The sequence below is a fragment of the Phoenix dactylifera genome, chromosome 1, assembly GCF_051530095.1.
Source record: "Phoenix dactylifera cultivar Ajwa chromosome 1, Ajwa_hap1_PhDact_Kaust_v1.1, whole genome shotgun sequence".
NCBI classification, from domain to species: domain Eukaryota; kingdom Viridiplantae; phylum Streptophyta; class Magnoliopsida; order Arecales; family Arecaceae; genus Phoenix; species Phoenix dactylifera.
Window position 1 is genome coordinate 44,858,792 of NC_143190.1, and position 16,965 is coordinate 44,875,756.

Below are 16,965 nucleotides of genomic sequence, written 5' to 3' on the forward strand. Positions count from 1 at the left end.
CATGTGTTGATTGAATTATAGAGATCGAATATTTTCTACTTGGATGCGGAGTCTGAGAGGGCTTATTGGTCCGCTGCTAGCCTCGGTGGTGCTAGATGTGACGTACTCACATGGAGAGTAACCGTGCTGGAGCTTAGACGAGTGACGAGCCGAGCCCACGGATGGAAAGGATATGAGTAAAATCGACTGGCATGCCCAACACACGGTTATTTCTGCCCGTATTGAATATTCTCTTGGCATGGTGGAGGCCCAGTGGGGTTTGTTACATGGGGGTGGGCTTGTTCCTTCCTCCCCTCTTTCTCTTTTTTTTTAGCCAAAAAAAAGAAAGAAAGAAAGAAAGAAAGAAGGGGAGTTGTTTTCATTTGGTACATTTCTCAAGAAAATAACATCCACAAATTCTCTTTTTATTTTGTATATTTCTCTTTTTTTGCAAGTCATCATTACCTATAAATGGGAACCCACTTGCCACTTGATCGGTATTGCAACTGTAATTCTATTTAACATCTTTTGCAAACCTTGTATACGTATAAATCTTTATTACTTCGTAGTTCGTATGCATCGTAATCCTAATTTTTGATGCAAGGGCTTGCTTTCGCCACTGCCATTATTAGCCATAAGCTCAGAATTTTCTTGGTACGCACGCAAGTTTTATACGTAGTTGACCCAAGCCGAGAAACTCTCTCTGCATGAAACATTTAGAAATGTCGTTTGCAATCAGCTGGTTGCATCTTTTATGCAATTCTGGCATCTATTTGTACCTCTCTTTTTTTAAATTGGTAAGATAGACATGATGCACATAACATGTATAAATACATCCAGGAGAATCAGCATACAAAATCGAGAAGAAGGAAGAGATAAGTGGAGATCCCACGAGATAACCTCTGTGAGTATTAATATCACCAAGAGTATCCATATTTCACAAGTGAATATTAACAGGTCCAAAATAAAGCGACCCTTTTCTCCGGATCCTACTATTTATGGAAAAAAGAAAAACACAATCCCGTTAAATCCTGTTGTGTTTTTTTCTTTTTTTGTCCTGAGGTACTCACTTTAAAAATCAATAGATTAGAGCTTATAACACTTGCAAATAAGTATTATGAGAAGCGTTCAGATGGTTAAAATTGCTCTCCCTCAAAATACAATTCAATCCTCTTTGGTAAGCTTTTACTGCTTAAATCAAATCTAACGTTCTTTATGTTCATCCACAGAGCCTTTGTGTTCATCTACAGAGCCTTTTTGTATGGTTGATGAATACCATTTTGTGGTATTTTATCCTTGCCATGGCTTTCGCAGGCCAGAAGTTAGTAGTCCTGAATCCTGAGGCACGCTGCAATTTACTCCTTTTAGTGGCCGATACAAGCGAGTTTCATATGACCTGTCAAAAATTGGCTAATGGTTTTGCATTTTGCATTGGTAATGCAATAGAAAATGTGCTTTATAAAAACAAAGGAAAGCAAAAATAAGAACCTGCCATGCCAAAATTTGATGCCACTGAGATGGAGATAATAATAGCAGTGCCTCAAGAAATGCATCCCGATCGCGTCAAAGCTACCGACGTTGAGAGAAACTTCAACAATTTTTGCAAGCATTTATTTCCAGTTCATAAAATAGCAAATTAAATAACTGAAATCTTTCTTTACAGAATTGTAATTCTGATTTTTCTTTACTTGCAACTGCACCTATGACTCCCTCCAGGAGTGCCAAGAGATGCAACTATTCGTGGATTCAGTCTATAGTTGTCAAGACTCAGAATGAAAGGACCTTATGCACACCTTCAGACTTTAGCTATAACTTGGAGCTGTTATCAAAATTCTCAGTTCTAGTAATGGCAGCATGTACGGAACCATCACATGAAGCACTGGCTTTGCCCTTGAATTAAAGAAAGGTCGTATGGCAGATAGGTAGAGAAAAGGCATACGTTTCATATTTTCAAGTCTTGATATTTCCAAAATGAATCTTCAAAAATCACCTATGCATCCATGAGAGATTACTTGAAAGGAATGCTAAGAGACCAGGCTGTCAAGTATCATCAGGAGCAGCTCAATGCATTTGGAGGCCTAAGGCGAACTCACTAAGAAGGACCTTTTTTCTTTTTCTTTTATCTTTGAGATCTTTCCTGCAGTGGCCCGGCCTAAGGCGAACTCACTAAGAAGGACCTTTTTCCTTTCTATTTTATCTTTGCGGCCTTTCTTGTGGTGAGTCTTTTTTGGGCCGGGGCCTTAGGCGACCGCCTCAGTCGCCTAAGGGTTAGGCCAGCCCTCAGTATCATCATCTAGCTTCGGCAGCAATAGCAAAGTTGTAAGCTTTATCCTTGACCTTCCTTGCCTGCAGAAGAAAGCATACAATTGGGGAGAAGAAAAAGTTAACTTCAGTACATGAGAAAAAAGTCGAAACAAGAAGCACTCTAACAAACTCATAATTATCAATTCTTGACCAAGATTTAAACATCATTGTTATAGATTTTTTCCTTTCATCCAATAGAAGATGTCAAACCTTTGGATTTGGAGGACCATAATTTCAACTTGCATATTGATACGCCACCCATATCGGTACCGATACCGAACCGATATGGTACGGTACGCTTGGTACCATCCGGTATAGTATGGTATGGTATACCATGGTGGTGAGTTCTTCAAAGGCATCTAGTCACAAAAAACCTAGATTGTTTGCAAATACTAAAAGGGATACCAAGACATACTTATGTATGCATCCAGCAAGTCACATGTAAATCACTTAATTTTTGATTCCAATTAATCCAACATAGAATCATACTCAAAATTGGACTTGATAATAAGAAAATATGCTAGAATTATTCTACTACAAATATAAAAACTTGGCTAAATTTGATATTGTCTGAAATGAAAAAATAATTAAAAAATCCATTGAATTTGCCTTAGAAAATGTTGTAGTATTTGCTTGCAAATCCATAGGCTCCTACAATGTTTGGCATGGTTTGGCCAGTCATAGTATGTGTTGGCTGTATCCCATGCAGAGTTGATGATGGATTGAGCTTGGGCATAGAAAAAGGTCTAATTTTAAATAGGCCTGGCCAAAAGTCCGATTAAAAATGAATAGAGTTTTAGCCCGTGGCCCAGTCTGTGATCAGCTATAATCCCATGCTACATCAGTTCTCTCCTGGAAGAACATGAGTTTTGTTTGCATATTTCCCGAACAATTAACATGTAAAGTCGATGGTATTTATATTTTTTTTGAAAAAATAAATGAAATCTATGTCAGTTAAATGAATTATGAATACAATCCCGAATTGGATTGATAACTAACGTCAGAAAGTCAGTACAAAAAAAAAAAAGTACGTGGATGGCTATTGTATAAAATATAAATCTATGTAGCCGTATATATAATATGGCATTTAGGTCTCATTTAAGTTAACTATTTGGCTAATATTCTGTTAAGTTATGAGTTAAATTGTTGGATAAAAATAAATATCAGGAAGATAAGTATAGATTTTTTAAATTATTAGATATAAATATAATTTACCTCTAATCTTAATAGTTTTTGTAATTTACTTACCACTTAGGAGTAATTTTGACTTCACAAGTGATGTGAACATGTTTACTAATACTGTTAATTTAACTTAATATAAGTATATTTTTTTAAATTAATAAATTAGTAGATATAAGTGTAATAAATATTTATTTATTTTAATGTATGCCTCTTGCCCCCTGTGGAAAAGAAAATCTTTCGCGAGATGGATGAGTCATGGCCGTCTATACTTCCCCCTCACGTGGATCGCACCTGCTAATACTTGTCCCTTGGTCCGTAGCCCTTGCCGACATAACCGTTTCTTTCCCACCTCGTAATATCCTCAGACCGTTCGGAATCCGGCGATCGTCGCAGCGACGATCATCGCGTCGGCTTTCTTCTGGATCGGTGCTCCTGCATCCATGTCGACACCACCGAGGACGAGAACGACGAGGAGGAGATGAAAACGCGGTCCTCCTCGGAGGCAAGATGCGCAATCCATCTCCGCCTTTTTCTCTTTTTTTTTGGGCTTTTCTTTGAAATATAGATATGGTTCTTGATTTCGGTTTTATATGGTGTTTTCCTTTAACTCCTATTTTTCGTGCTTATTTCTTGAATTCTCGGTTCTTGATTTCTAGTCCAGGTTTTGGTGGAATCTGGATTGAGTTCTAGAGTTTTGATGTTATATTAATTTCTGCCCTAACTGTGATATTTTATGTTTTTAATATTGTTCTACGTGATTTTTTTTTTTTCAATTTTAGATTTCAATCATCTTTTGTGCCCTGTTGAATGGTAATGGATTTTTTTTTTAAAAAAAAGGATCCAATTGGCTTTTGAGTTGGGAGTTGGATTTGGAATTTAAATATACGGCTATCCCATTTATACTCAAATCTTGATTATTATTTTTTTTGTTATCGTTTGCCATGCTTTTCCCGGATGTTACTTCTTTGCAATCTTTCTGAAGAGTTCGAGATGATATTCTGGTTAGTTATTATAGTCCATATTTGTGTTTATCTTTGTCTATGTCTGCCACATAATGCACCTGCTTAAATGTGAATGCAGTTATTTAATACAACTTCTGTTGTCTGCCTTTTTCTTCTTGGGATGATATATCTGTGCGGCCTTTTAGGATAATTCAATTTTGGACGATATATTACTGGGGTCTACCCTTGCGGTTAACTCTGTTTACTGCAGATGTTTTTTTTTTTTTGAATGATGTTTGCTGCAGATGTTGGATCTGTTTTTGTCTTGTAGAATCACAAGAGTTGTGGATGAGTGGCAGTCTCTTATTAGGCTCAATGTTCTGTAATTTCTTGACTATGTCCTCCAAGGATACGACCTGCAGTTTCTTTCAAGGATAATTTAACTTTAGATGAAAGGATGTAATGTGATATTATTTTGCTCTTTATTTGTTTAAACCATGTAGTTAATGGATCTTCCAAGATCTTATAGTTTGCTTTAATAAATTAATTTATGTTAATTGATTTTAGTTTTTTAGTACGCTTAAACTGGTGATGCAATTGTGTTGTGATTTTGGTACCCATGGTATTTTTCTGCTTTAGATTATTGGAAGTGCTGTCCATTTAGTACTTTATAGAGAAGTTGAATGCACTGACTTTGTATTTTGTAATATAGAAAAGAATAAAGATATGAAAAATTATTTAAAAAACTGTAAATGCATGGGATGTACATTTGAATATGTTCAAATATATAAATTATAACCTATTGGCTGACCCAAATAGTGGAGACATGTCTTGATGGCTATGGTTATAAATCATAACCATTATTTTACAAAAATAGAGGCTTTAATATTCCACCTGTCAAATATTCTACGGAAAAAAAACCTGTAAGCTTCTAGTAAGGAAACTTTATTGAAAAAAATAATTCAGAACGGTTAATCTTTGTGAACTTGAACTCAGCACATGCAATGCATGTGACTGGTTAAGAATAAATGATTTGATTGATCTTGCGATCTTATAATCTAATGTCATGTTCCTCAGCTAGTGCAATGCATATAACTTATACGAGGAGTAATTTAATGGGTCATTGATTTATCTAATTTTACGTCCACATTTTTCCTTTTGTCACTCCAAGAACCGTGCTAATTATGGTCTGTCTAATAGGCCTCTCGTCTACAACCGTGCTGACCAATCAATCACAAGATCTCTCTCTCTCTCTCTCTCTGACACACACATTCTGTGGGTATTTTCCTTCTAATTTGGGGTTCAGTTTTAATTTGGGGCCAAAATGCCAATTTTGCCCTTAACGGTTCATGAAATCATGTCTTGCAGCCGTTTCAGGGAGGTGTTGGGGGAGAGGAAGTTTTTTTTCCTGTTTACTTATTTATCTTTAATTTAACATTCAGAAATTCAGTTTTATATTTTATATTTTCCATTTTCGTTTATTTTTATATCTGTTTGGCTATCTTGTTTTAAGAACTGCTTCACAGCTGCCATGCCATTTGACAAGAGGGGATTGGCGTGTCTGACAGCTCGGTGTGATGCAGCTGGGGGCTGTGGTGTAAAGTGCCAATCCTCTTATGACACGTGGCCTTGGAGTTTTTTTTGTGGTATTTGATTTGGGGCCTCTAAGTATTTTTAGATTTAAAATTCAGTTTCTCAGTTTTTAGTACCTATTGTTTTGTAAATTTTCTTTTTTTGTGTTTGTCTGAAATTTCAGTTTATAATTTCTTTTCAAATTCAATTTTGTTGTTTATTTTTGTTATATTTTAAGTTATTTTCTGTTTATTTTCCAGCTTCATGTTCATTTTCTCAAGTTTTCTTTTTCTATTTTCTATTTCTGGTTTTTATTTTTTATCCATTATTTGTTTCTATCCATTTGTTTTTTTGAATTTTGTGTAATTTTTTATATTATAAATTTAGTTTTATATTTCATTTTATTTTTTATTTTCTCTTTAATTTCATTTGTCATTTCCACTTTCACAAATTCAGTTTGTATTACCATTTTTAACTTTTACCTTTTTTCTTGATCTTCAGTTTGTTTTGGATACTTCTTTTATTTTCCTTTTTATTTGATTTTTTTACTTTTTGCTTATTTTCTATCTGTGCATTCACTCGGTTTCCTTTTTTTTTAATTTTATTTTATTATTTGTTCGTTATCTGTTTTTATCTATTCAATCTTTCAGTTTTGGATCCAGGTTTATATTCTCTTCTTCTTCTCTTTTTTTTCTTTTCTCCCATAAATCCTATCTCATACTTGTGTTTTTGCTTTTTTTAGTTTGTTTATTTTCTTCTCTTTTTCTGCATTTCATATAGATTTCTGCTTTTGTTTTTGGAGGATAGTAGATTCTTCTGAGATGGATAGAGGAAATGGAGTTATTACCTTGCAAAAATAAACATTTTTTAAGAATAAGCCCTTGGTTACTTGGTTTTATGGATTATGCATACTTAATGCTGGATCTTCTCTTCAAAACAAACAACAGGAAGTCAAAATGTCTATTTTCAGAGTTAATTGGTTCACTTTTGCTTAAGGAGGTTTTAATGGCAACATAACATTTGTTGCTTTCTTCTGAGGACTTCTTGTGATAAATAATAAATGACTGTAGCTATATCCTTGTAAGAATCACCTAGAAATGACTTTAATATATTATAAGAATCATTGCTGAGGTTTTTAAGATGGTCAGAGGGACAAAAAACTATTGCTTTTGTCAGAAATATCTTTGTCTTTGGTTTGAAATGGTTACATGTGTTCAATCTTCTCTCTAAGTGCTCCCAAAATGGATAGAAACACTGACCATCTTGTTCTTGATTGGATTGTTTCACAGTTCTTGGTGTTAGAGGATTGCAAGTATGTTTGAAATTGAAATGAAAAATTTGCAATTTCACTGAATCTCACTGCTAGTGGGCTTTCCAGTATTTGTTGATCCATTCTTTCACAGATATTTAGTCAACGATCAAAGTCATAATATAATTTACTATTATGCTGTGTTCAATGATTAAAAATAAATCCCTTATTTTATAAATCTATGACTGATGATCTTCAGATGTTTTTTTTATAATTTTTTTTTTTACTTTTTGTAATGGTTGAACTTTTATGTTAATATTTTGATAGCACTATTGTTGCTTATATCATATTCTTGTGGGCATGGTGTTCCTGTAACTGTGTTGATGCTCTGTAGATATTATAGAGGATGATGGTACTGATCTTTTGCTTTGGCAATCAGGAATGCTATAGCAGGTTTGCAATAAATTAGATTTCTTTTAACTGAATCTATATCCTTGTAAGAATCATCTATTTGTCGATTTGTTTTTACTTAAGTTGGCTATTGTGCTCTAAAGTTTCTTGGTATCTCTGAGATGGATGAAGAGAACTGATGCTATGATCTTGTCAAAATCATCTCATTCTTTTTGTTCGGTTGGTTGTCATGTGTCACTCGGTCGTCTGGACTTCCTTGTTGGGATTCTTTAAGATGGCTAACTGAGAAGAAAAACGGCAATGCAATATTGTCAGAAATGTCTGCTTATTTTGTTTAAATTGGTGCATTAAACTTGATTTCCTCTTGCCGGCATATCTGGATGAATAGAGCCATTTGATCATCTCGTCTCTCTCTCCCTCTCTCTCTCTCTCTCTCTATGTGGCGTTATAATTTAATTGCAGGAATTTTTGATATTGGAAACATGTACTATAAGAAATTGGATATTTTTTGTTAGGAAAGTTAGCCAGTATTTGTCCATATTGTCTGAGGCTGATAGTGTCTTTTTTCCTATCATCTTCTGCAGGAATTTTTGATATTGGAAACATGTGCTATATGAGATCAGATTTACTGATGTTGTTGAGAGAGGTTTTTGTATCTTGTGCTTTACAACTGCTATTATTTTGATTCTCTTTTCTCTAGTGGCTGATCTACTGCAGCAGTCTATTGGCAGGGCTTCTTTTGCCTATTTCAGTTCAAAATGTTTCTACATGCTTCTTTGGTCTCTAGCAATTTGGAGGATGGGTCTGTCTTTTATAGGCATTTCTGGTGTTGCAGTATTCCATGATATCATCAGTTCGTTTGGATGGGAAGTGGTAGTTTTGAAGGTATCCTTATTTAGTTGATCTCCATGAAGAAATTATGTAGTATGATGTTATTGTTTTCTCTTCCCTAGCAGTATATATATATATTAAGTAATGGTAGGTTTGAAGAATAACAATTCTCCTGTAGCTTTATTTTTTCAGCTGGCTTCCCTGTCTTTAATCTATTTGTGGCATGAGATACAATTGTTGTAGGATTTTTTTTTTCTTTTGAGAAAAATTTATTTAATGCAAAGCATGTAAAATGTAAGCATCTGCTAAACTTTGTCAATTGGCATGTTTTTCAGCTTGTAGATCTCTCTCTCTCTAGGGGGATGCAACTTTGGTTCTTGATAAAAATGAAGTTCTGCAATCTGTAAGTTCATTCTTGCTTTGAGCTTTTTTTGGGTGTTAGTACATGTGTATGCAGATTTCTGATTTTTTTCCTTGTCACCTAATTATTAAGTTTGTGCATCATGGGTGTTCTCTTGCTGATCCAATCTGTGTGTCTAAAATCTGCAAATTTTACTCCAAGTAGCTTTTATGAGTGTTATCAGAAACTTTTTTTTTTGTCGTTGTTGTGCATGTATATTCACATATATGGTAAGGTAATGTTTCTGGCGAATTTTTAAGATACAATAATGCATGATCAAATTGCTCCTGATTTAATTACATGGCTTCGTGATATGGTTTTGGTGATATATGAAGATGGAACTTGAATGGGAAGTGTTCTTTATTTTCCTTATTGATGATTCAGTCCTTAGAATTGGTGATTCTTGTAACCTTATGGTTTCTGCAGGCCTATATTTGATAAATGAGATCATGCAGTTTTCTAGTAGATAAGGATCATGATCCGACTTCTTTGATACTAATCATATGTTTTCCTTATCCACGGTTTGCTCTAGATTCAGGATCTTTGAGGAGTGAGGCCTTAATTATTTTGCCTCTTTTGTATTTCCAGATATTGGTGACGTTTGCTTCTCTGCTTAATTTGAAAAGGCAGCAGAAATCAGCCTCTGTAGTGGATGCATTTTTTGGATGTTGATTGATTCTTGGAGTTCTTATTTTTCCACATCGGTTTGTATTTTTGGTGGTTTTATTTACCTTTAATTTGTTTATTTTTTTTATGGTCGTGGTTCATCTAAACTCTTAAAGGTTTAATGCTATGGTGTTGCTATATGGTGAACATGAATATACATACTAAAATTATTGACCATATAAAAACAATCTGGTTCATCTCACTTGAAAACAAATGGCATTCAGTATTTTCTTGCAGGTAACTTAAAGATGGCTAGATAAACAAAGTTGCTTGCTGTAGCTTGTACAAATCTGTATGGTCACTTTTGGTTGGAGCAGTATTGGGTTTTCTGAGATGTACCTGGGACCGAGACAGTTGATTTTTTTGCCACTTATTCTTTTCATTTTCATTTGTTGTTATATGACATTTTAATTTCTTATAGGGGTCTCTAAGATGACTGGTGTTTGTTGATGGCAACAAATTACGTACATTTTAATTTTCTTCTAGGCATTTCTAAGGTGCATAGATAATATTTAAGCTATAAACTAATTTCACTACAGTCATCTCAAATGATGTTTGATCTTTCGTTCTAAGGTAACCTCTTCCAGTTGTTCTTTTGAATCAATCTTTCATGTTGCTAAGCAATATAAAAAAGTTTTTCCCCTCTGCGTAGTTGAAGTCAGTGTCCTTGAGAAGCAGTTTCCTATCTGAGTTTCTGCAGTAATTGAATTTTGATTTCTTCTCTTACTGATCTGCTGGAACAATCTTTTAGCAGGGGCTCTTCCTATTATTTTAGTCTGAGATGCATCTGGACTGTCCACATGTACATGTTTGCTAAAAGGTTGTGGTGGATGATGGTCTTTACTCTTCTTGCAGTTTAGAACTTTAGAAGTTACAGTATGTTTTTTCTATCATATGGCATTATTAGTGGTAGTTTACAAGATTACTTAGCCCCGTTTGGCAGAGCTTTTGGTTGGCCAGAAAGCACTTTCTGACGCTCCAAAAATACTTTTGGATGGAATAGAGGTGTTTGGTAAAAAAAATCTAGCAGCTGTTTTTGCTTTGCCAAAAAGCTAAAATAACTTCTTGGGAGAAACTCCAAAATGAAGCTTCTTCGAAAAAGCACTTTTAGCCTGCATTAGAAAACTATTTTGATTTATAATTTTTTTGGACCAACATACCCATGATAAAAATATTATAATTACAGAAAATGTCCCTTTATATTATTAATATAGAATGATAATAATTATAATATTTATATCTTTATTATGGTATTATAGTATAAATATAATATTATATTATATTATATCATAATACATTGATATGTTATGTTATATAATATCAAATTATGTTATATTATTATGCTATAGTATACAATATTATATTATTATATTATAATGATATAATATTATATTATAGTAATATTATACTATATTATATATTTATGTATTAATACATATTATATTTTATTATGCTTTGTTGTATAATACTATGAAATGTCCTTTATAGTCATTTTGTCATATCGAAAATATTTTCTTAGTTTGTTTACCAAATACATATTAAAGTTCTACAGCACTTTAGAAATGTAGTTACCAAACAACAAATGACTTTTTATAAAAGCTCTACTTCAAAAATCTCTACTTTAAAATGCTCTGCCTCCAAAAGCTCTACTGCCAACAGTTCTGCCAAACGGGGCTTTACTCTAGTTGACATCCATCCAGAGATTATGGGAGATGATGTTATCTCATTTCCCTGGCTGTGCACTATTCTATGGTATGTTGAGTGATGTGAGGATCCGTGCATGCGTATGTTTAGTCCCACATTGGTTATTCGCTGGGTAGATCTTGGGTATATATACAGGATCAAGGAACCCAATTAGTAACTTCCGACTAGCCATTTTGGGTGAGGTCCTGAGTTGTTACAAATGGTATCAGAGCGGACCCGGCTTATAATCTATGTGGACTAGGGAACACTGCAGCACGGATCCATTGGGGCTAACCATGAGACGATCGTGGTGTTTGTGATTAGATTTGAATGGATTTGAACCTTTAGCCTGACGAGGACGTCAGGGCTTGAACGGAAGGAGTATGTGAGGACCCGTGCGGGCGTGTGTTTAATCCTACATCGGTTATTCGCTGGGTAGATCTTGGGTATTTATACAGGATCAAGGAACCCAATTAGTAACTTCCGGCTAGCTATTTTGGGTGAGGTCCTGAGTTGTTACAAGTGATGTCTTATATTTTTCTGATCTTGCCTTGCAAGTGGTACTCTTTAAAATAACTATTCTCCTTTAGTTCTAATTTTTTAGTAGGCAATCTGTTATGCCATGAGAGGCATTTGATGTTGTTGAGAGGATTTTTCTTTTAATTGTTAATGTCCGGTACCCCCCCCCCCCCCCCCCCCTCTCAAAATTTATCTGCATTCGGACATGCATGCACATATGCAAGCAGGTGCGCACACACATGGATGTGAACTTTAGTTGCTTGTGATAATGAAGTTGCATGATCCATAAGTTCTTGCATTTCAGTGGAATACATGTATGTGCAGATATTTGACTTGGTTATTGTTGTTGAGTTATTCAACTTGTTCTCTCACATGGGGGTGATTTTACATCACAAATTGTTTTCCTTTCTTAAATCTGCTTGTTCTCTCCAAGCAACTTCTTGTTTACGTGTTTCTGTGTATGTTATCATCCTTATGTATATTGTTGTTGTCTTTTCCTTACTGCTATTCCTAAATTCATGTCTTGTTACAGATTTGACAAGTTAAGGAATCAAACAAATATCTCTGAATTTAATATGATAGTGCAAGAATCTCTGCTGCTCTTCCCTTTAAACCCTATATGTGACAATAATCTGCGGCATGGGTTTTCCTGATATCTGGACAAGGAGTACTTGGTGTCATTTTTTGGTTTCCTGCTACCTTTTTTGATAGTTTATCTTTGAAATTTGTGGTTCTTGGGACTTTATGGTTACCGAAGACCTATCTTTGTTAAATGAGATCTTGTCTATTTGACTCCTGGGATAGCATTTCGGGTTCTCCAAGGTGTTCATGCTTCCAAAGGATGATGATGATGATGTCTACTCCTTTGCCTAATATAGAAGGGCAGCAGAAAAAGGCCTTTTAGGAGGTTACTTTCATTAGAATGTATGTTGATGGTGGGAATTCTTTATGATATTTTTTGTGATTAAGGATATTTTCTATAACATAGTTAATTTGTTATAATTATGTTTCATCTAAATTTTAATATATTCGATGCATTTAACATATTTCTCGCAAGATGAATAGAGAACCGAATCTATTGATCTAGCAAGAATTTGCTTTTTAATATTTTGGAATAAAAATCAAATTCTTAATATTTTCTTATAGGGAACTTTGAATGACTAGCGAAAACAAAAGTTCTGATATTGTAAGTGTCGAGATTAAGAAAGATCGAACTGTCCCGAACTGCCCGATTCGGAGTGTATCACGTACAGGCAGCAGATCGGGATGGTCTAATAATAAAATTGAGAAATCAGCGAGCGTTAAGAGAGGGAGAAGGAAAGAGAGAAAAAGAGGGAGAGAGGAGAGGATGGGGCAAGGGAGGGAGAGGGTTGAGAGAGAGAGAGAGAGAGGGGGGGGGGGGGGGGGGGGGGGAGTGAGGGAGAGGGCTTTCCTTGGCCCTGTTCTGGCGGCTGCTGCTCATCGCCACCCTCTCTCTCTCTCTCTCTCTCTCTCTCTCTCTCTCTCATGTCCTCTCTTTTCTTCGCCCTCCCCTCCATTCGCCTCTCTCTCCGCCGCGCTCTCCCGTTCTCTCGCTACCTCCCTCTCCCTCTCCCCCCTCTCTCTTTCTCTTTTTCTCTCTCTTCTTCTTCTCTTTCCTTTCTTGCCAGTTTTTCTATCAACTCATGCTGGAATGGCATGAGGATGTACGGTATGTACTGCCGGTCTACTGACATGGGTGTCGGTTCTGATACTACGGATCTTGGTCAAAATAGTTTCTAGTTTGTGTAAAAAGTAGTGTAAATCTGTTTGCACATTTTTTGTTCAGTTTTCGGAGATGTACCCCCGGCAAAATAGATGATGCTGTTATCTTTTAGAGTCTATAAGTTACTCTTTGTTTCAGTTGTTTAATGGCATTTTAATTCCCATGAAGGGATTGCCAACAAAGATAAGCGGAACCAAAGATATAACATATGCTTATTAGAATTTGCTAAGATGGTGTTTGATCTTGTTCTTTTGAGGGTACCCTAACATTGACAAAGTTAACCATAGATGATTTTTTTAATTAATTTTTTGATTATCTGGATTATTTTGATTGAATTGTTCCAATGTTACATGGTGTTTGAATTCTCGCAGGGGGAACTCTAGAATCTTTTCGACTAAGCGGCCTCTTTTTTTTTCTACGAACCAAATGAGTCCTAAAATACCAGATCCTTTTTTTTATAGCTATTGGAGTAATGAGTTTAATAAGATCTCTCTCTCTCTCTCTCTCTTTTTTTAATGCACATTCATGTCTCTATGATTTCATTTAGTTTAGGTAGAAGGCTACATTTTTTATGGAGGGAGGGAGATCTACCAATGTTACAATCACGTAGGACCTTATTTTTAGAAATTCACTAGCCAAGAGTCGAAGTCGGAACCTTTAGTTATTAAGGGGTGTGACCGTTAAGACAAGCCGTTCTCATAAGACTGCAAGCCTTTTTCTTCACATTTGGATAGAAGACTTAACTGCGAGATCTTACTTTTGGTTCAAGCTAGTGCAGAGTAGTCAGTAATTTTTTTTAACCGGAATGAAATATTTAGCCAAGCCTCCACCCTTTAAGGCCTTCTTTGGATGCAGGAGCAACTTATCGTGTGATATATTGTGGGCTTTTTCTGAAAATCAGATAGAATCTAGGTAGTGCAATTAGGTTGGCATGGTTGGAGGATAAATTAATCCCTTGTTTTCAGGGATAAGCAAAATCACATCGAAAAAAAGGTATTTTTTTTTTATTTCCAGGAATTAATCACTCCATCCATCTTCCTGATCTCTTTCAATCATCCCCTCTTCCATGATGAAGTTCTATGTTATAATTGTATGATTGATTAGGAGCTTGATTGATTTGTGATTGATTGTACCAAACTTAGTCGGTCTTATCAAACTTTGTCAGCCTCCTAATTTTATATAATAGACAAACAGAAATAAAATTTTCTTCTTATTTTTTTTTCTTCAACATTCTAGATAAACTCTGCACCGTGGGCAACTACCAAACAATGTACTCTACTAAATGCTTAGGGCTCGTTTGGTTCGCGGGAAGCTGTCATGTCTCAACAGATTGAGGCTTAAAGCTAAGCAAAATGAAGTTTGAGCAGGGTATAGAAACTCAGCAAAAAGTACTCCGAGAAGTTACAAGTCAGCATTGCATCCCACTTTACATTTGATGACAGCCAGGATAAGAGCTGGGAGCAATGATGCCATTCTTCAGCAAAAAGTCGCTTAGGCCATAGAAGAATAGGAAGTGTCGCGGCCGGAAAGAATTCCCTCCAACGTAAGAAAACGATACAATACCGAACAAACGTCCAAAGAATATTATCCAAGCATCAATGTTCCGGCTCCTTGCCTTGAATATAAAGGCTCCTGCTCCCTCGGAGCCCCACAAACACCTCATGCCTCCATGGTCCGGCAAGAAAAGAACAAAGTCGAGCTGGCAACTCCCAATATATACTACCCATTACCAGGTGTGCCATCCATCCATCATCCTTGTCTTCAAAGTTCAGTTCGCGCATCTCACAGTGGGAAAGGCTCAGCTTTCAGCTTTCAGCTTTGCCTTTGTGTGCAGCATTTAATCATCAATGGCGGGTCAGGGTGTAAAGCCTATAGCTTCTCTTCTTCTCGGCCTCAACTTCTGTATGTATGCCATAGTGGCGGCCATTTCAGGTTGGGCCCTCAATGTTGCCATCGATCGAGGCTTCATTATAGGTAAGGATCGCCGCCCGTATGCTATGATGATCGATTAATTTCTTCTTCTTCTTCTTCTCAGTCAAATATTTTCTTATTGCTTGGTGGTTCTGGAACTGGCAGGGCCAGGACTTGTACTTCCGGCTCACTTCTCGCCGGTATTCTTTCCTATCGGGAACGCCGCCACTGGTTTTCTCGTGATATTTGCACTGATAGCTGGAGTTGTTGGTGCTGCTGCGGCCATTGCCGGAGTTCACCACATCCGCACCTGGAACTACGATAGCTTGCCGTCGGCAGCATCTTCTGGTATTGTAGCGTGGGCTCTCACTCTCCTTGCAATGGGGTAAGCCAAAGTTTCGTAGACATTTTTGACACAAGAAAGCATACCGAAATTCTGATTGTGAAGGGAACTAAAGTTTTTGATTTAACCTGCAGTTTGGCCTGCAAAGAGATTGAATTGAAGGGAAGAAATGCGTGCCTGGTAAGATACAAAGAGAGCTCCTATTCTCCATAGTCTCTTGTACATGTTTAAATGGGTTTTGTTTTATGTATCGGTATTAGAAATTAAAACATCCAATCTTTTAAACTAGCTAGGTTGCAGTAGTGACTTGAGTGGAAGTCTGGGTCTAAATCTTAGAAGAATTGGATAGAAAACCAAAAGGAACTACTCGTCACTGAGATAGATATCAATGGTTCCCTACTTTATTTTATTTATTCAACCATATATATGCTTCTAGCCTTTTCTTTTATTTTTCAGGTTTTACTATAGTGGTTGCAGTTTAGTTATGAATATTCCTTTTTCCAAAAAAAAAAAACCCGCATATAATGGGATCCAAATTAAGTAAAGCTTAACTAGAAAAAAATTGTGAAGTTGCACAATTTTGTACATGAGAGGTATTCTTTGCGATTATGATTTCTCTAGTTATTTGTGAAACATTTCAATTAGTTTGCTTACTGGTTTGCACTCCTATTGCAAACGCAAATGCTATAATAATTATGGGATTCTAAGTGAACAAACAGAAAGAGGCTTCAATCTTTCAAATCAAAAAGTAACGGATGAACTAATTTATAAAGGAAAAAATGAGAATGAAAAATGTCTCCAATATGGCTTTTTTTTCTTCCTGTTTGCAGAGAACAGTAGAGGCCTTCTTGATCATTCTTTCAGCAACACAGCTCGTATACATTCTTGCCATACATGGAGTAAGGAGGATTTGAATGAAGGATGAAACTGTTTGAGCTTGGAATGAAGTGTTATTCGATTGTTATTTTTTTTATTGATTTCTCCAGCACCTCATTTATGTATTCCATTTGAGATTGAGGGTTATAAAGTTCGATTTGTGTGGTGTGGTTGAACAAGAATATTCAAGGCTTGGGCTTGACGTAGTTGGAGTGTTTTTAGTAAAGATGTTCCTAGTAATTGTGTAAAATATGCAACTTTATTTTTATTGTTGGACTGTTCCAGTATTGACTTGAATGCATTGAGCTAATTTTTATGTGATAAAATTTTTTTCAGCTTATTTCCTTGAAAAAA

At 35.7% G+C, this 16,965-nt stretch overlaps 1 protein-coding gene across 14 annotated transcripts; it reads left to right on the forward strand.

Annotated features, from left to right (window-relative positions):
* The first annotated feature begins 3,684 nt into the window (after positions 1 to 3,684).
* Positions 3,685 to 16,906, forward strand: LOC103695815 (membrane protein PM19L-like). Of its 14 annotated transcripts, none has more exons than XM_089924210.1 (9): positions 3,767 to 3,967; positions 8,223 to 8,284; positions 8,359 to 8,523; positions 8,805 to 8,872; positions 14,718 to 15,214; positions 15,298 to 15,455; positions 15,558 to 15,777; positions 15,870 to 15,915; positions 16,566 to 16,906. In XM_089924210.1, exons 6-9 carry the CDS (start codon positions 15,329 to 15,331, stop codon positions 16,647 to 16,649), a joined length of 477 nt encoding a protein of 158 aa, XP_089780336.1. In that variant the 5' UTR covers positions 3,767 to 3,967; positions 8,223 to 8,284; positions 8,359 to 8,523; positions 8,805 to 8,872; positions 14,718 to 15,214; positions 15,298 to 15,328; the 3' UTR covers positions 16,650 to 16,906. The 14 variants fall into 14 exon arrangements, 12 of the variants coding, with proteins under 12 accessions (XP_089780332.1, XP_089780327.1, XP_089780329.1 ...); XM_089924212.1 differs by having other exon boundaries at positions 8,370 to 8,523; XM_089924211.1 differs by having other exon boundaries at positions 3,767 to 7,680; positions 8,223 to 8,523.
* The last annotated feature ends 59 nt before the right edge of the window (positions 16,907 to 16,965 follow it).

Excerpts from the sequence above, each read along its gene's own strand:
- LOC103695815 (XM_089924201.1), top strand. The coding sequence starts at position 3,721 with ATGGCCGTCTATACTTCCCCCTCACGTGGATCGCACCTGCTAATACTT. Across the intron at positions 3,968-8,222 it reads AAACGCGGTCCTCCTCGGAG|GAATTTTTGATATTGGAAAC; the intron begins GCAAGATGCGCA and ends CATCTTCTGCAG. Across the intron at positions 8,285-8,358 it reads TACTGATGTTGTTGAGAGAG|TCTATTGGCAGGGCTTCTTT; the intron begins GTTTTTGTATCT and ends CTACTGCAGCAG.